This window comes from Lepisma saccharinum, chromosome 23 (assembly GCF_977018435.1).
Source record: "Lepisma saccharinum chromosome 23, izLepSacc3.1, whole genome shotgun sequence".
Classification (NCBI taxonomy): Eukaryota; Metazoa; Arthropoda; class Insecta; order Zygentoma; family Lepismatidae; genus Lepisma; species Lepisma saccharinum.
The window spans coordinates 43657287-43677982 of record NC_139251.1 but is presented as its reverse complement, the minus strand read 5'-3'; the positions used below and the strand labels follow the sequence as shown (position 1 = coordinate 43677982).

The 20696-nt window shown below is 37.7% G+C and overlaps 1 protein-coding gene across 1 annotated transcript in view; it reads left to right on the top strand.

Annotated features, from left to right (window-relative positions):
* The window catches only part of PsGEF (Protostome-specific GEF), a 296488-nt gene that overhangs the window by 213393 nt on the left and 62399 nt on the right, over positions 1-20696 (top strand). Inside the window, exons 13-14 of the mRNA XM_083144724.1 lie at positions 5554-5730; positions 12218-12310. Coding sequence (XP_083000850.1) covers positions 5554-5730; positions 12218-12310 — 270 coding nt within the window. The remainder of the gene's footprint in view (positions 1-5553; positions 5731-12217; positions 12311-20696) is intronic.

The following is a 20696-nucleotide window of genomic DNA, read 5'->3' as shown; positions in this document are numbered from 1 at the left end:
AGAATGCTAGTGAGAAAATGGAAGGAAGCCAAGGAAATAGAGAAGAAAGGTGAAGAAGACACAATGAACTGGAATGGGGGACTGAAGTTAAACAAAGAATGGAAGAAGGTGTTAGAAAGAGTGGAAAGAACAAGAAAGAAAGAGGAGAGGAGAAGGAAGAAAAATGAAGGAAAAAGAGCGTGAGATAAAAAGTCCAACCACTTTCTATATGGAAGTAATTGTGTTTAGCCTTTTAGGTGAAAGTACAGTTGGCAAGTGAAAGCCACCTGCTAGAAAGTTCCAAACAACTTTCTAAATAGTCTGAAGGGAGTAATGTCTGTGTGTATATATAATGCGCTGCTTTTGTATCTTGTTACTTTTGTACTTGATACAGAGTCTGAAGAAGACCTTGCTAGAAGGTTGAAACGTTACGTTTAGTTTATGTTTTTAATAAAATAAATTACTGCCTTGGTCAGCATGTTTAGTTTTTCATAATCATGGAAACAAGGCTTAATGGTGTTATAACGAGACTGAAGTGCACTCCCATAGAGCGAGACAACCACCCGCCACTGCTACTTGGGTGCAAAATCCTACAAGTTCCCGTCCCCCAACTTCAAATTCGCAGAGTTTTAGTTCCTGGCTTGTATCTGAGTAACTAATGGTGGTAAGCAGATAATCATTTTTTTTGTCTTGATCCTCGTTAAATGAGCTACGAAAATCTATCCGTCTAAGGGCAGGAGGAACAGTTTGTATCCAGCCAGACGCAAGGACCCTAAACTGCTCCTCCCGCACCGACATTTCCCCGCGGCGAGCTGCAGAATGAGAGGTCTATGCGCTGGATTGTCGTAGGAGGGAGAGAAACTTAGCATTACGGTTATGGGAGTATTATTTTAATTGTTCTCTCGGGACTACCAAACTTCCGATTGCGTAGGAAAATATATGAACGGTAAGAGTACAGGCTCAAGATTTCATTTCTGGTTGAAAAAGTCGAAATGTCTAGTTGATTAGACGTAAGTTGAAGTTGTCTCTCCATGAGGAATATATACGACCCTGTAAATATGGGGAGAAATTCATGCCCTCTTTTGTGTCTGTCGTTTTTCTCTGTAGCAGTTCACATTTCGACGTTTCTGAAATAAATGTCCATCTCGTGCGAAACTACCCCTCGTAGCCTGAAGTTTTCGCTAATGCTAGTGGTTTTGCCGCAATTATATATATATATATATATATATATATATATATATATATATATATATATTTAAAAGAAGGTGATTTTTCTAGTACTTTTTAGAGCTTTTATTTTTTAACTATTGAATAAATTAAGCAACAGAGTATTGTTTGCAATAAAAGGTGTGGCAATTCAAATGTTGTAAAATTAAAAGGGCCATCCAATGTAGAACAGAGAAAGTAGAGAGAGAAAGAAAGAAAATAGGAAAGAGAAAATGTGGAAAGAAAAGAGGGAAAGAGAAATTATGAAACGAGAGAGGACAAGAATAGGAAGAAAGAGTAGATGAGGAAAAGATAGGAAAGAAAAAAGATTGAAATTGAACCAAGAAAGAGGGAAAGCGAAAGCGTGGAAAGGAAGATAGGGGAAAAAGTATGAAAGAGGGGAATGCAAAGTGTGGAAAGGAAAATGGAAAGAGATGTGGAAGTGTACAGAAAGGTAAAGGAAGATCACAGAAAGAGAAATGTTGTTAGCGTTATGAAACTAATTCCTTTTTTTTATTTTAAATTACAGTTACCAAGGCAGTCTGCTGCTACAAGCCGCTTTGAAAATACCAAAAATAAAAAAAATAAATCTATGGTCTGAGTTCCAGGAGAAGTAACAACATAATACATGTTGTTCTCCTAATTAATCACAAACAACAGATTTACAACTTTATGCATGATTTATTTTGAAAATGACAACCTATTATTATTATTATTTAAAAATCAACAAAAAATATTTTCTAAAATAAAAGTCATGATTTTTATGCGTCCTGAAGACAAACACTATAAATACGCACAAGAAGGAATAATAAAACAGAATAATAACTGCCGAACAAGATTGTCATGAATCCCAGAGAATACAACCGAACAACAAGCAAGCAGAAATAGGAAAATTTTGACTAATTTGACTTTTGGCTAATTTGCGAAGATGGGGATGAGTGATGACATGATGAAATTGATGAATAGACACTCACAAACATCCATGCCTAGGCCGGGATTCGAACCGGGGATACCTGGCGTCGTAGCGCGATGTGCTAACCACTTCACCACGGGTGCTGGCTAGGAAAAGGAGAAGAATGAAAAAATAATGCCTCTCGTCCATAGCCAAATAAGCCATCCCAGTGTAGAATTCAAGCACATATACTTGAATTCTCTATATACCTCAATACTATATGTACTTTAATTAGAAATATAGGCAATGAATAATGTCCAATTAAGTTTACATGATAATATTCTATCTCGTTTGAACGTGCGGTATCAGCGCCCACACTACAATGTAATTATTGACCATAATAATGAGGCAAGAAAGATTTGAGAGTGATTTGCCGATCAGCGTGATGATCACATGTGTGATTGTGTCAGTTCATGGAAGCGTGCGTGCGAGCTTTGTTTACCGGCCTTTGAAATCACATTTTCCAGCTCAGTGGGTTGGTTGAACATCACGACGACCGCTGGAACAAGCGAATATCGCGATGGCTTTCATTATTCAGCCTTCCGTATCTGTACAATATCGTCTGGTTACGTTAGTTAAATATGTATATCGATTGATCATGTCTACATACTCAGACTTTTGTGAAGAAAAGAGGGTGGAGTGATTAGTACAGCGCGCTACGATGTCACCGGTCTGGCCATGGGTGTTCCTTGTCTCTTCATCAATTTCATCATATCGTCAATCATCCTCATCTTCACGGTTAGCGAAAGTGACAGAAAAGCGAAATATAATCAACCAAATGAATCAATCCTCACAATCTTGGCGAGGCGTATGGTTCATGAGGGTGTTCTTGCAAGAATTGGCAACATCGAATTTTGATTGATTGAATGAAAATTGTTGGGTGCGTCGGCACATTAGGGCATTTTACACCCTTCAACGGGAAATATCTCCTTATCAAAAATTCTTATTGAAAAATGTAGAACAAGGGGTGTAAAAAAGCCCCTTGGGGGGGGGGGGAAGGCTGTAAAGGGACCTGCACAAGACAAACACAACGCATTAAAAAGTAACAATATACTAAAAGCTTCCTCACAGACAGTGGAAGACACCAGCTCTTCGCAAAAAAGCTAAAAACATTTGACAAAACACTGTCGTCATCTCCCAACAGGGACGACAAACAGTTTGGAAGACAGTTTGAAAAGTCTGCCTGAAAGCAAAATCAGCGCATTAACAAGAATATACCTTATTCTTAAATCGACATCACGGATACAGACACGACACATTGGAGGGCCCAGCCCTTGCAGCAAGTGACCATGTGTTAGACGGCTGTGTCCAATACGCAGTCGAGTGAGAACTACTTCTCGTCGAGAGGGACGGGACGAGGAACGTCATGCACGTATGCTAGCCCAGTCAATAAAGGTGTCGGGAATAATTCCGTAAAAGCTGAATTTTGGTCAGTTGTTAGAACGCTACTAGTAGTGTAAAATCCCAAAAGTTCCTCCCCCCCCAGCGCCCCCCCAAACATCAATTTTCAAGACTCTCAGTTATTGACCTATATCTACGTAACCAATCATCGTAGGCAGGTATTTTTTTTTGTAATCTTAATTCTCATTAGATGTGCTACAAGAGAGATTCTGTTTAATGTTTCGATAATGTCGGTGGTTTTGCCATAATTTAAAAGATAATCTTCAAAAAGTGAAATTTTTCTAGTACTTTTCAAAGTTTTTGCCTTTTAACTTTTGAATAAATTAAATGACAAGAAATTGTTTCGAATAGAAGTTGTAGCCTATTTTATAAGCTTTAAAACTATATAAGGTTTAATGTACATGTATTTTAATAAGGGTACACCATGAAATGTGTCTTTAAATGGAGGACAGTACCAAAAAAAGTGTCTCTTTATCACAATCTGGCGGTTAAGTCCGAAATCATTTACTTTTTAATAGAAGCAAGATACTTGATAGAATTAATTGTTGTACCACCTAAGATATATTCAGTCGAGTAGATTGTATTTGGACTATTTGGAACATTTCTGAAAAAAAAAACGAAAATTGATAGGTGTCACCGTTCCTGAGATATATCAAATCACAAATATCCAATATGGCGAACTCTTTTTAAGATGGCGGCGGTCAGAACGCAGATGGCGATTGACAAAGTTGCAAAGCACTAGCGTCGATGGTCGACGCATACGGATCTTGTGACTGACAGTGCCTGCTGAACGTCGGTCGGAAACTTAGCAATGTGCCAACATTAAGTTCTGTTTCAAATTGGGTAAAAGTGCAACAGAGACGTTTCAAATGATTCAAACTGCTTACGGTATTTAGGCATTGAGCCGTAAGAACGTGTTTAAGTGGTATGCAAGATTTTGTGATGGTCCAGGGTCCAGGCTCTCCAAAACCGAAGAAAGTGGGCATGCAGAAGAGCCGAATCACGGTTTTCTTCGATTCCAAAGGCATCATCCACAAGGAATTCACTCCAGACGGTCACACTGTGAACGCTGAGTATTACGTGGGTATTTTGCATCGTCTATTGGCCAGAATTCGTAGAGTTCGGCCTGAATATCGGGAACAGGGCTTATGGTCTCTGTTGCACGACAATGCACCCGTGCAGAAGAGCAGGTTGGTAGCCAGTTTTTGGCCAAAAAAAGGAATAGTGGAGCTCAATCACCCCCCATATTCTCAAGATTTAGCTCCGTGCGACTTCTGGCTATTTCCAAAACTGAAATTGGCGTTGAAAGGAATGAGTTTCGACACCATTCCAGACATCCAAAAGGCTTCGACAGCGATTTTGGAGGCAATTCCGAAACAGGAGTACCAAGACTGCTTCACAAAGTTCTACAACCGCTTCAGTGCATGTATTGACTCAAAAGGTGTCTATTTTGAATAAACGTTATTATAAACAACCAGTCCACAACGTCTTGTCTTTCATTTCTCATTAGTCACCTTTCCCACTGGACGGACTGTAACTGTTTCCTTTCAGTCGGCAAGTCAGAAAATTCCTTGAATTCGGTGAAAGACTTTAGTGGTAAGCAGCATTGCAGGGTGCTGTTTTCCGAACATTTACTTCGGCTGTACTGCCACACTGTGTCGGCTCCGAAGCTGAACATTAACTCAAACGAGCGTGCCACTTTTGAATCCTCCAGCATAAATAATATTTTTAATAAATATATCATCATATTGTGAGCATTTACGGGACCGTCAACAACCAACACTCATCATCATCGTCGCGGTTAGCAAAAATAGGCAGAAAAGCGACGTAAAATAACAAAAATGCACAGAAATACTAAAAATATTGCCTTACTTATCCCCCATAAATTATTCTGCATTTTGAGGTCAAGATATTTAACATGTTTTGTGTGTACAATATCCAAGAAATGAAGAAACATTTTGAAAAAAAATGTTTTAATTTCGCCAGAAGGTACAATTGTGAGTGTTGCATTACAGGTACCTGTGAGCGGGGAGGAAGCAAGGAGGCGCACCGTGTACCAACTGTTGAGCAGGGAGCAGCACTACGCAAACAATATGCACTTCGGTGTGTCGAGGTTCCTGGTGCCACTGGTGGACCGACGGGACCTCATAGCGCCTTTGGAGCACCAGACACTGTTTCAAAACGCGGAGGAGGTAAGTGGCCTTGTCACATGAACTTTTCGTTACCGGCCTAGGTTTTCCTGAGGTTTGGATGAATCAGAGATTTTTGTTCCTAACTTTGAAGTACAGGTTTCATATATATCAGTACAGAACGGATTTGAAGGTGCAACTCCTTTCCAAAAATATAGCTGTTGTCCACCGATTGTTTGAGATATGTATTTTAGGACATGAAATCAAGTAATATGAACACACTTTTTTGCATCTTTTTGCTCATTTTCGTGAGAATAGCGCATTTATCTCCATTTTACCCACTCTTTAATGCTTCAGCACCTTTTTCCTTCCTTTTCTTTCATGTTTTGTTTAAAAATTCTACAGAAAAATAAATTATTTTCTCTCTTCACGAGCAGCTACATAAAATCCTATAGACTCATTTTGTAGAGCAGAACGAGAGCTATAAAAATGGTATTGAAGCCCCAATAGTTCCCAAGATAATGTAGCAAAACCCGCGAAAGAAAACACAAACTTCAACGAAACGTATTCGGCAGAACGACTGTTCTCTCTGCGGTCCGCGCTCATTATATAACTACAGTTCTCTCTGCGGTCCGCGCTCATTATATACAGAAGGCGCGGAAAAAGAGAGCATTCAATAAAGGCATTTTATCAGCACTTTTTTGAAAACATTTTCAGAACCTTTTTTTCCCTTTCCGGTCCATAATTTTGCACCTTAAAATCCTTTCCCTAATAATCACGATACAATCATAAATAAACACTTATATAAGGTACCGTGCATAATGCTCAGCGCCCTGAGGGCCTTTACCACCCTTCCCCCACCTCGGGCTGCACCAGGTATCCATTTATTGAGGCTGGTTGTACCCAGAGCAGTGAAGGTCTAGAACAGGGGTTTCCAACTGGCGGCCCGCGGGCCGCATGCGGCCCCCGTTGCCTTTTTCTGCGGCCCGCGAAGCCAGTTTGCAAAATACATTAATTTTATTTATTTTTATTAAAATACGTTCTTTTTTTACTGAAGGAACGGATGCTCTGTGAAGAAAGACAATATCACAGGTAGAATTGGTTTTGCAGTCAATAATGATAATCAGAAGAATCTAAAGTGACGTAACTTTCTCTTCACACCATGCATTCCATCCCTTCGCTATGTGGAATGAACTCGTCTGCTTCCGCGAAGGCTTCACTCTTTGTGTTCAGAAACAAACTGCAGATAGGCGCTATAGAGATCTGTTTCTTTACGCACGAAGTACGAAGAGATTTCCAGTGTTCCAACTCGGATTGTACTGTGACTGATTGTTAAAGTTTGTGCAAATATCGAAATGAGCAATATCTCCAAAAAACGTAAGCTTGAAAATTAAAATAGCTTCTCTGCAACTTGAATTGCGTGATTTGCAAGGCGATGTGTTCCTTCAAACTAGGCAAGAAAAGGGGCCAGAGTTTTTCAAATACCTGTCAAAGGAAAGTTTTCCAAACCTTCATAGTTTTGGGCAAAGAATGACATCGATGTTTGGCAGCACATACACATGTGAAAGTGTTTTTTCTACAATGAAGTTCATCAAGAACCGCTACAGAAGCCGACTGGCAGATTCTTCACTGCTTCACCTTCTGAGACTTTCAAGTACAGAAATTCAAATACAACTTTAATAAAAGAAGCAGATCGGGCTCAATTTTCACATTGAACACTTACTATGAAGGACTCTTATTTGTATGGTGTGTCTTTAATTTCTTTCAATTCATCAATAAGTATTGGGTTTTTGTGAAATAAATTGTAATTATACAATTTTGAATTGTAATTCCATTGTTTCATTGCCTCATTTTAGAAATTTAGGTCATGCGAAAGTACTACATTTTCAGTTCAGTACTTACAATTTTTGTAATTTTTAATCCCCACCCAAAAAAAAAAAAAAATGCGGCCCGCCTATCAACTGCTGGATATAATTTTGGCCCTCGGACCTTTTGAAGTTGGAAACCACTGGTCTAGAAGAATTCTGATCTTAGATCACCCACCTCGGGACTCGAGCTCGGACCTTCCTACCATCTAGACCAGTGCAGATTTCACAATATCACCCAAGATCAATGAGCAGAGCATGTTGAAGATTAAAACCGATGTGCTACTGGGGTATTTCATTGCAAAACTTGATGTGTTAAATATCAAGCTATTATTTTATCTATCCAAGTGACAATTTTTAATCATATCCAATAACATTCTCTATCATAATTCACTTTTGTTTACTTTTCATTAAATTTTGACGATTTAGTGAATTTACTTCATGACTTCATTTTACAATTTAACAAACAAATAGTGCATATACTATTCCTTGTTGAAATATTGAACATGATTTTTTATGTACCTACTCCTTTGTTTAGAATAGATGGGGTTTCATGTGACGTCGGGATGCGCACAGCCGGCATGTTTGCGGCCAATTTTATTTGTCCCAAGTAAATATCCATCACTTAGTGTTCGTTACATCTGCACCAACTGCACGTCTAAGTCACGAATGCCTGTGTTAGTATCTCCCGTATGAATTCCATATGCTTGCTATTGGCCTCAATCATGGCTGCTCGAAGCCACAATGCAACAGTTTGTGACGTAGCTGAAACACACCTACAGTGTTTCAGTATTTTTTTTAAAAAATATTTTTTAGTGCGTCAGAACAATCCATGAAATCAGGAGAAATGAAACTAGTTGCTTAATTGGTAGCACCAGCTCGTAATAAACCAAACAAACAATTTTCACAATTATCTTTATCTGGCGTAGCTCTTGAAGGGCGGGCCTTCGCAGGGGTGCCCATCCCCCCCAGGCCAATGGCGCATCCCCCCTAAAATCATGTAATGCGTACCCTCCAAATCATAACATTCGCGCCCTCAAACCATACCGTAAACCCAACAAAGTATTTAATTACGACAGCATATCTACCGAAAGTAACTTTTATCTTAGCGTTACTTAACGCTATACTTGATCTGACCATCCTCCATAAACAGAGATGCCCATCACTCAAGATCACCCCTAAAATCGTTCATAATAATCGAGATTATCGATTGTCTTGTAATACAGCTATGGTATAAAAACTTCACATTCACCTTATTAAAGTGCCAAATACATCACTGCAACCGAAGCGAGCAAGGATATTTTTACATCCATTTCTTTGCAGGTTTACAAGAATATTAATTTACTGGGGTGTCAATACTTTCTTAAGATCTCGAGATATTTAGTATTATCCAGTTTCTCCTTTGGCACGTTCGGGGTCGAAAACGTGTGGATACCATATCGCTAAATACAGTCTCCAAAATTTAATGTTCGTTCTCTCTCTCCATTACAGAAATCCCTTGACAATCTAAGATTTAACACTTTATCAAGAGCTTCCAATCTCCCCCTTTAAATTTAATACCCAGTCCTACCATCAAAATATCCATGCCAAATTTAGACTTACTGTTGATATTGAAGAGTGGATATTGCCTGCTCCAAAAAATTAATTCTCAGTCTCCATACCTGATTTTACGCAACAGTCTAAGACAATAGTAATACACAAGTATTGGATACCCCCGTCAACTTAATGCTCAATCCCCTACAAATAAAATATCCGCCATAATCTAAGACCTACAGGAGGATACTGCCCCCCCCAGAACCCACGTGTCAATTAAGGCCCAATATATAAGAGTTGGATATTTATCCCCCCCCCTTTCGATAATACCCTTAAACACTTTATCTTCTTCATCTAATGGATTAAATATGGTGCATTTAAGGTGCAACATATTTACATATATTTTGGAAAAAGACATAAATGTTGAATTTTATATTATTTGAAGGGAAAAAAATCCCCCCCAATAATCTCGATGGCGCAACCTGAGCCATAATCCTCCCCTATGGGCACCCCTGGGCCCTCGGACGAGTGTCCGAGTTGTCTCTCCCTAAGGTCGGCTCGGTTCCCTACATCATACACTTTGAATGTGAAATGCAGGTGGAAGCACTGTGTTACTGAGCTTCGGGAATAAATATAGGCCAAAAAAAGGTCACTGCGGAATAGTGTCAATCACTTCAAATTAGAAAAACAAAAAATATTATTTTGATATACAGTAGCAGACAGAAAATTCAGTTGTTTAGTATCCCAATAGAATAAAGGAATGATTCTTTTTTTTAAAATTGCACTTTTTAAAATTAAAGAAACAAATTTAATGTAAACCACTAATATTCCTGAAATATTTGCATGTTTTTTTAAAAAATTCCAAAAGTGAAATTATTATTGTAAACCTTATAAATAAAATTCCTGAATGCGATGTGTAAAAATACTAACAAAATAGAATATCTACGAATTTCAGCGGAAATGTGGAAAAGAAAATATGTAGGATATTCACTCATCTAGTGTATAAAATAAAACACTCTCCAAAAGAATATAACAACAATAAAATTGCAGCAAAAATAGTTTATTCTGATAATTAGTTGTAGTGGTAGCAATTTTATTATTGTTATTTCTACTATTTAATTTTATATCAACGAATCCATTAATATTAAATTTTAAAGTTGTTGCCAGAGGCACATTTAGGACTAAGTTTCGTAAATGTGGACCTAGGCTAAGCAAAAAATACCGAATATAAACTGATGCTTCCTGGATACCTACATATTGGTGTCGTGTATCGACATCAGGTTCGCTTTTCATCTATCTCTAGGTCATTCTCACTGAGGCAGCTTGGGAGCACTGTTGCCAACTTAGCTCTTTTGGGGCCAGATCTGGTTCTTTCGTGCACTCGTTTGGCTTTGAACTGTCGCACCCGGCCCCTGCCCCAGTATGATGCCACCATTAGCTCTGGCCCACGTAGACCAAATTTTGCCATGAGTGTACATTTTGCACCTCTCTACCCTCTCTTACCTCCCAGCTACTTTTATATAGCGCCTTGGCTGAAGTGAAGATGGCAATATTGTTATCCGGTAATCACTTATTTTCGATTCATACAACCATCGGTGGATTATTGAGATGGGTGATGCCGTCAGATCTAGACGGTGAAAACTAAGAATAGATTGTCATCACGTTAAAGTTGCCGGTAATAGTAGCGCCCCTCCCCCCAACTCCCTTGACAACTAAAATTATCATGGGAGGCACTTTATCCATCCTTCGTAAATCTAGCTCCTTGAAAGTCAACTGTAGCTCAATTTTTAAGATTAAATTTAGCTCTTTTATGCGCATCACGTTTGGCAACACTGCCAGGATGGCCGTACGAGGCAATAGAAAATGCATTACGCTTATGGGAGACTTATTTTATTAGTTTTCTTGGGGATGTCAAACTTCCGATGGCGGAAAAAAACATATGATCGGGTAAAGGATCCATTGAAGATGATATTTGCGCTAGAAAGAATCGAAACTCCCATTTGTTTAGCCGTAACTTGAATTTGAAGTTGTCTCTCCATATGGAATACATGGGATTCTGTAAATACTTTTTCATCATATATTTTTCAAACACGGTATCTAGCTTAATAATTAAGTTTAAAAACCACTTCCACTTGCAACATGGGGAGAAATTCATACTCTCAAATTACGCATGGATTTTCTTTAGTAGCAGTGCCCATTCCGACGATATTTAAATAAATGCATACCTGGTGCGAAATTGTCACACCTCACCTTCAGCCAGCATATAGATAAGATGTACTCTCTGTAATGTTAAGAGGGTTACTTTGACACTTTCTGTAGTACAGTGTAGTAGTAGTATTTTTAATGTACTATGCAACGATCACTTCGCAATCATAGACACAATTTCAATTAGTTCATTGGTGCATAAATATGTTCGATTTGAGAGTGTAGAATCTCATAAAGAAAAGGGAAAAAATACATCAAATTGCATTTTTTCGAAGTTTTTTTGCTCAAAAATGAAAAATTTTGTCAAAAAGTCAAAATTCATCAGTTATTCTATGAAAACGAAATTTGGGATCACAGTGAGGGAATGACAGATTATATATGAGTTTCAAAGGCTTAGATCGGTGTGAAAATACATTATGACTATATTCACACTTTTTTCTCAAGTGTCTGTGTGATGTGAAAATTTTGGGGATTAGCCAAAAGTTGCAGGTCTACATTATATTTAAATTTCATTTCAGTCGGACCATTTCTTTTTTGTCAAAAACAATTCAAATGTCCATTTACGTCCATATCTGGTAGTGAGACGCTCTACCACCGCCAACTTAACTGCACATCATTTTTGTATTTTAAAAAGCGAAGTTAAACTTTTCTCTTACACACACACCCACAAGAAATACACGCAAAATTATCGAAGTCGGGCAATGGCTTGATTCTTAAATAAAACTATGTGCTCTGTAGAATATGCGGTTAGAACCATTCACAGAAACTCACTTAAAATTCAGTCATGAATGAACGCTCACAGTAAATGATGATAGGCCAAGTATGAAATATTACGAGAAATATTAGTTTAAACATGTCTATTTGTTTCATATTGTTATTAATTAATTAAAAATCTATTGGATATTGTATGGACTTAGGAAGAAACTAACTACTTGAAATTTTTTCAGCTTCTAGTTTTAACTGAAGATATTTTGGAAAGAATTATTCACGAAGACGTCGAAAATTTGGGACACAACATTGGTCGAGTCTACCTCAAAAAGGTAAGTTCCATTTATTTATTTATTTTGCGAAATCATATGTAAATGTAATCTTTGTCTCGAGCATGAGGATTTTTCATTGGGGTTTGAATCCATTGCTGAACTTAAGTGTCAATGTGTTTCAGTTCAAAAAATACACGTTTGGTTAAGCTTTGTGGTAACCGCAAACAAATTCTAGCGCATCAGCAGGGTGTAGAATCTCTGTATTTGCATCTGCAAGGGTTTTCTAGACTTTATTAAATTTGGCAACTTTGACTAAATTCCATGGTAACTAAGCAAATATGCACGATTACTAAAATAATTTATTTCTGGTGTATAAGTAGTAGTATTTACAATAGGATGAGCGCGAGAAAGTACGAACCCCCCTCAAGCAGCTTTGGCCATACTTAAAACTAGCTCAACATGCCCATATGAGCTTTTTGCTCAAGTGTGGAACCCTTGCCTAATCCAAGATTTTTGTAAAAATGCCCTCGGGAATTTCCTGAGAAAGTATGACCCCCCTCAGATTGATTTGTCTATACTTACAAAAGGCACTTCTGTGAGATTGTTGTCCATAAATTTGTCAAAAATATGCCCCTCTTGATATTTTTTTTGCCCACACCTAAAACTACGCAAACGTATTAACACACATACACCTACACCCACCCACACCCACCCACACATATTTACTTCCGGTTCACTTCCGGTTCACTTCCGGTCCACTTCCGGTCTACTTCCGGTCTACTTCCGGTCTACTTCCGGTCCACTTCCGGTCTACTTCCGGTCCACTTCCGGTTTGCCTACTTCCGGTCCACTTGTGGCCAAGTTGTGGCCTATTTCTGCTTTTTTTATCCAGCATAGAGTTTTGATTTGAATCCCAAGAAATTGTATATAAATACCAAAGCCAAAAATATTAAGTGTATACACACATATATACATACACACATACAAAGCACACTGCTGAACCCAACTGATATTTTTTATTAAGCATAGAATTTTGATTTGAATCCCAGGAAATTGTATATAATAAACAACAACAAAAATGCCGAATCAAAAATATTGTAATCAGTGCAATAAAAATATATCCAGCTCCAATTGGGCCAAGCACCAAAAGATTTGTAACCCAGACAAATACAGAACTCCCACAATAATTTGCCCCAAATGCCATAGAGAATATAACATGGAATATTTCACATATAAACATAAAGATACTTGCTCTGCACAATCATCAACACAACCATCTACTTCTGGTCTGAAAAGAAGGCACGAAGCACCTCTTAATGCCAGAGCAGCAAAGCAGCCACGCTATGCACCCATCCGTAGCAGTTTTAATGCCCAACTTAGGGATTACCGGTTTGTATCAGAGCCAAGATGTGGTATTGAGAATTTCTTGAACAGTGTAAATCCTGATGTGCAGGCAATTCTTAATGCACAAAATGGCTCTTATAAGTTGTCCCTTAAATTGTTTGTACAATATAAGAAGCCAAATGGCACAAAATTTATACAGCCCCACATAACAGAAACTGTACCGGTATATTCAAATGCAAATTTGGACAGAATAATAAGCAGGTTGATAGATCAATTGAATATGAAACACTCTGAATTTGCGGCAAAAGAGTCCGGATGGAGCCTGTGCGGCTCTCCACACAAGTTATATGTTAATATTTCTGAATTCAGCCCATTAAAAGGTTCTACATATCTGCCATTACCTGCTAATATCAAAAACAAAAGAGCCGTGGTCAATATAAAAAATAATGACGCGAAATGCTTTTTGTGGTGTATATTAGCTGCTCTGTATCCAGTTTCAAGGGATCCTCAGAGAATAAGTTATTACAAACAGCATGAACATGATTTTGACGATGCAATGGAGGGTTTAGAATATCCAATGTCTATTCAGAATATTGATAAATTTGAAAAAAGGGCCAGGCACATCAATGGCAAACAATTATCTATTAATGTATTTATTTGTTCCACTGGCAATTGCCCGATAGCACCTCTCAGAATCAGTACAATTGATGATGAATCTGCTGTTCCGATTGATCTGCTCTTAATTGAAGGGGATGGCACATATCATTATACTCTGATACATAATCTTGAAGCTTTAGTGAGAACACAACTAGACAAATCTAATAGAATATTCAAGTTGTGCAGAAGATGTTTATCTGGATTTGATGGTAGAAAAATGGTGAAGGGGGTTCAGGAAGAGAGTGCAGAAATTGCTAAAAACAAGTTAATTGAGCATCTGAAATACTGTGGGAACCATAAACCTGTTCATATGGTGATGCCCAATCCAAGTGAAAATTGCAAATTCAAAAAGTATGAAGCCTTTTTGGAACACCCAGTATATATTGTCTGTGATTTTGAATCGAACGTCAAACCTCTTGAATTCTGCAATCCAGATCCTGAAGAATCTTCAATTACACCATACCAGCAACATGAACCTTCCAGTTTTTGTTATATGGTTGTACAGGATGGTGTTGTTACTAAAGAATATTCATACATGGGACCAGATGCCATCAAAATATTTGCACATAGAATAGAAAATGAGTGCCGTGACATAGCATCTAACATCTTATTAAAATCAAAGCCTATGTTGCCTTTAACAGAGGAACAGATTAAAGATTTCAACAATGCAGAAAAATGCCCGGTATGTGATTCTGAATTTTCAGATATAAATATCAAGGTGAAACACCATTCTCATACAGATGGTAAATTCTTAATGGCCCTGTGTAATAGCTGCAATATTAAGATCAAGAGACCAAGATTTATCCCCATATTTTGCCATGGAGCATCCAATTATGATTTCCATCATCTGATCAGGTACGAGGGGTTTGACAAGCAGAATTTAAATATTTTAGCTGAAAATGATGAGAAATATATATCTATTAGCAAGATAATTAAAGTTGATGGTGTTCCTATTCACATAAGATTTCTTGATTCTTACAGATTTTTATCTGCTAGCCTGGCTACACTGGCCTCTCAATTACCTGATGATCACTTGAAAATCACACGTGCATTGTTTCCAAATCAGGACCTGAAATTAATTAGGCGGAAGGGTGTATATCCATATGACTATGTCACAGATTTTTCTAAATTTGATGAGTGTTCCCTGCCACCACAAGAAGAGTTTTACAGCAAAATCAGAGGATCTGGAATCACTGATGAAGATTATCACCATGCTCAGTTGATGTGGAACAATTTAAAATGCAAGACATTTGCTGATTATCACATGGCATATTTGAAACTTGATGTCACCCTCTTAGCTGATATATTGCAAGCATTCAGAAAATCTTCCATGCAAAATTATAGACTGGACCCAGTGTATTTTTACAGTGCCCCGGGTCTAGCATGGGCTGCAACGTTTTTGAACACCAAAAAGCAATTGGATCTGATCCACGATCAAGATATGTATCTGTTTATGGAGAAATGTATAAGAGGAGGGATGGTGCAATGTTCCCAGAGATATGCCAGAGCAAATAACAAGCATATTATGCTGCCTGATTATGATCCAGCACGGCCATCAAATTATATAGTGTATGTAGATGCAAACAGCCTCTATGGTCATGCCATGATGCAAAAACTGCCATATGCAGGGCTTGAGTGGGTTGAAAATTACAATATTGAAGATCTTCAGGACTTTGATGACAGTAATTATGGCCTCTTCTTAGAGGTTGATCTGATAATTCCAGATCATTTGCACAACAAATTTTCTGATCTGCCCCCAATTCCCGAGGTTCAGTGCTCACCTGGCTCTAAACAGAAGAAGCTCATGATGACTCTGGAGCCGAAACAGGGATATGTCACATATTACAAAAACCTCCAGTTCCTGATGAAACATGGTGTCCAAGTGACCAAAGTTGGCAAAGTCTTAAGGTTCAGGCACTCAGAATGGTTGAAACCATACATTGATACAAATACAGAGCTTCGAACATCTGCAAAGAGCCAATTTGATAAGGCCTTGTTTAAATTGATGGTGAATTCAGTGTATGGCAAAACAATTGAAAATGTCAGAAAACATACCGATGTTAAAATAATTACTGACCCCAGCCGGAGCAAAAAATTGGTTGCAAAGCCTAATTTCAATTACAGAAGAATTTATGATGAGCACATGGCACTTTTCAACATGAAGAAAACAAAGATTAAGTTTGATAAACCTATTTATGTAGGGGCTGCGATATTGGAATTGTCCAAATTACATATGTTAACATTGTATTATGATGTGTTGAAACCTTTTTATGGTGATCGTGTAAAACTGATGTACATGGATACGGATAGTTTTGTTCTTGATATTCAAACAGAAGATGTTTATCAAGATATTGCACAGTCTGAATTGTTTCAATACTTTGATACCAGTGAACATACAAAGATTCAACCCCACAACAAAAAGGTGCCTGGCAAATTAAAAGATGAGACACTTGGTGATGTTATTGTGAAATTTGCTGGGTTAAGTGCCAAGATGTACAGTTTTAAAACATGTAGTGGCACTGTTGCCAAAAAGGCCAAGGGTATTGGCAAAGTAACTGTTGAAAAAGATCTTCAATTTGAAGATTATGAAAATTGCCTCAAATCCCAGAATTCAATCAAAACATCAGAATCCAGAATCCAGAGTGTGGATCACTTGCTGACTAGCAATATTGTAAGAAAAGTGGCCCTGGACCCACATGATGATAAGAGATGTATTTTATCATGTGGCATACATACTCTACCATGGGGGCATTGTGATTTGAGAAGTGGCAAACAATGCCCAATGACAGAGCATGATTTGAAATAAATAAACATGCCTATGAACTTATTTGGGTTCAAAATTATGGAGCTTCCGACACCACAAGCCTCTCCTGATATGCTGTCTAAACTGAGTGGTTTCTTAATTATTCATCTGAACAGCATACTTACAGATGTTGATGATGAAACAGGCAAAATATTGTACATATTTAACAATCATTTAAATCATTACCAATTACCTGTAGGTGGGCAATTGCAATTTATTACAACCCCTGAGGGTGATGTCAAGATTTCAGTAGGGAGAAATATTTATAGAATTAAGCACTCAAACATGATTTCTGGCACTGTTTATACTGTTTCTGCTGGTGACTGCTTATATATTGAGGTCCCTGGATCCTATGACAAGCTTATACCCTTTTTTATAGAATTAAGAATCAGATACTCTATAATAAATAACCACTAAAACAAAAAATGCCTAATGATATATTTGGCCATACAAGACATGAAGATCACAGTGATGAGATTCTTATGCTTGATGTCAGAGTCAAGAAATTAAGAAGTGATTTACAAGCTTTACAAACCACACTCAATGCCAGTCTTCAATTAGAAATTACAAATTTACAATCACAATGCATGGACCCTCTTCTTAAAATTGATTCTGAACTCAAATTGCTGCTTCAGAAATATACTGATTTGGCCACATTGGATAATTTTCAAAGTTTAGAAGAAGCTGTAGCAGCTCTTCAAGCCAAATTTAAGACCCAGGCTAACAACTCGGAGCAATTGAAACAACAATTGGAAGAGCAGATAAATAATGTCCAGGCACAGCTCCAAACAATTGTCAAAAGCATAAAATCACAAGAAGATTTTGATCTAGTGATTTCCACTCTGAAAGAACAGATTCAATCACTCCAAATACCTAACCTGGATCCTCTGCACAATGCCATAGCCGAGGTTAAAGAAAAAATTGAGACACTTGAAAATTTTATGAACAACTTGCCATCTTCTGATGCTTTGAGTGCAATAACTCGGAGTGTTGCAAACATCAAGCTGCAACTTGAAACATATGAAGATTTTGGAAAAATTCAAAGTACCATAACCCATCTTGAAGGTACAATAGCAGCAGTGCAAAGTGATTTGGCAAATGTACAAGAATCTCGCCTGCCCGGTATTGTAGATACTCTTGTTAGTGTCCAGCAACAGATCACAAAGCTTGAAAACCTCAACACTGAATCTGAACTATCTCATTTTCATCACTTGATCGATGATATCCAAACAAAACTTGAAATTTTACAACAATCCACACCCACTCAGGCAGATATAGCCCTGCTCCAAAATGCTATGCAAAATGTGGCTGATGCTTCTGAATTAAACAATGTGAAATTGGCACTTGAATCTTTGCAAAATACAGTATCAAATCTTCCCACATCACAGGAACTTAAAAATATTAAGAGAGCTGTGAATAGGATATTGAAATCAGAAGATATCAAGAATATCCAAGCAGAGATCAAACATCTCACTCAGACAGTGGCCACTCTACCAACCAATCAACATATTAATGAACTGCATGCCCTGTTTGAGGATATCAGAAGACAGGTCCATGATCTTACTGCTCAAAATTCAAAATTGGCAGTTGTTGAAAATTTGCAACAAATTGTAGCTAATATCAAGCAACAGCTAGGAACCATGGAATCCAATCAAGCAAATGCTCTGTCTGTTTTTGCCACGCAGCTTCAAGAGATTGTGCAACAATACAAGAAACTTGTTGTAGACATAAAAATCAAGCCAGGCCACGATGATGTTGTTAGGACCATCAATGAGCACCTTGAATCTGTAACAAGCAGATTGCTTACAGCAGAAAAGGAAATAACAGGCATAATCGAGAATCCTAAACATACAGTAATTCTTGAATTGTACAGCATCCCCAACAAAGAATATGATTCACCATTTACACCAGGTGGCAAAATATATATGCTGTCCCCTGCACAATTTTATTACCAGTTTTTTGTTGGGGGCACATTGAGACCAATCAAGATCAAATATTGGCATCAGCCACAGGCACACCACTACCCTACCTTATCAATAACAAATGCTGAGAACAAACCAAAAATCACCAGTGTAGAGTTAGAGGATTTTACAGACCCCAATACATTAGAAACAGCCTATGTTGAAGATGATGGATCTCTGGAATTTAAAATACAAATAGGGGACAAATTATATTTAGAAAATCCTGTAGTATCAGCTGCTGAACACCCCATAGTTGCAATATTCTTGTTTTCATATCATGTCTAGTTGTTGATGAATTACACAGACAAGCCAGACATAATTTTAAGAGACTCCCAGTAGTCACAAAGGGCATAGATGATTTATGGCAGAGCGACTTGATTGAGTTGTCAAGTGGACAGTTGAAAAACTTAGACAAAATCAACAAGGGCTACAAGTATCTACTCACTGTAATAGATACATTTTCAAAATTTGCCTGGGCTGTGCCACTCAAATCCAAGACTGGAACATGTGTTACAGAAGCTATCAGGACAATCATCAATCAGAGTGGAAGATCCCCGCGCTATTTGCAAACAGATAATGGCAAAGAATTTTATAATTCAGTGTTTCAACAATTTATTAAAAGCCAGGCAATAAAACATTATTCGAGTTACAGTGATCTCAAGGCCTCAATTGTAGAGAGATTCAACAGAACCTTAAAAAATCTTATGTATAAACAATTTACCCTCCAAGGTAATTATAAATGGATTAATATTCTTCCAGAACTTCTACATAAATATAACAACTCTGTCCATTCCACAATCAACATGAAACCCTCTGAAGTAACTTCATCTGATGAGCAAAAATTGATCAGGACTGTTTATTATCCTAGATACCAGGCAACAACAAGAAGGGCCAAATACAGGGTGGGTGATCAAGTAAGAATCAGCAAATATAAGCACTTATTCAAGAGAGGCTTTACAAGAAACTGGAGCACAGAATTATTTACAGTGGTTCAAGTTAAACCCGGGACTCTTAACACATATATAATAAAAGATCATCGAGGAGAAATTCTCAAAGGCAGATTCTATGAACAAGAGCTCAGCAAAACTAAACAGCCTGACACATATCTCATAGAAAAAATCATCCGCAGAAAAGGCAACAAGTTATTTGTCAAATGGCTGGGTCATCCGGAAAACAGCTGGATCGATGCAAACAAAGTGATAATATGAGCACCTGGGATGTTATAAAAAGGCTGCCAGAACCTGAACAACAGAATAAGAGAAATGGCAACTTGCTGCCTGAAAATATTAGGTGTCTTATTGTTGGGCCATCTGCTTGTGGCAAAACTACACTAATGGTTGATAATTTTTTATTGGCACCCAACTGGTTAGACTGGAAAAACAGGCACTTGTATGTCTTCTCTAAGAGCTTGGAACAATTAAAATATCAGCAGCTGATGAAGCTATATGATGGATTGGATATAGCCACTTTTGAATCAGATGTTAAGCCACTTCACGAATGTCTCGATAATTCTGTTGTTGTGTTTGATGACATTATATTGGATAATCAAAACAAGGTTAGAAATTTCTTTACACAGGGGCGGCACAAAAACATTGATTGCTTCTACCTGGCACAGACTTTTTCAAAAATACCGAAGCAGCTGATCCGAGACAACAGCAATTTTATATGTGTGTTTCATCAA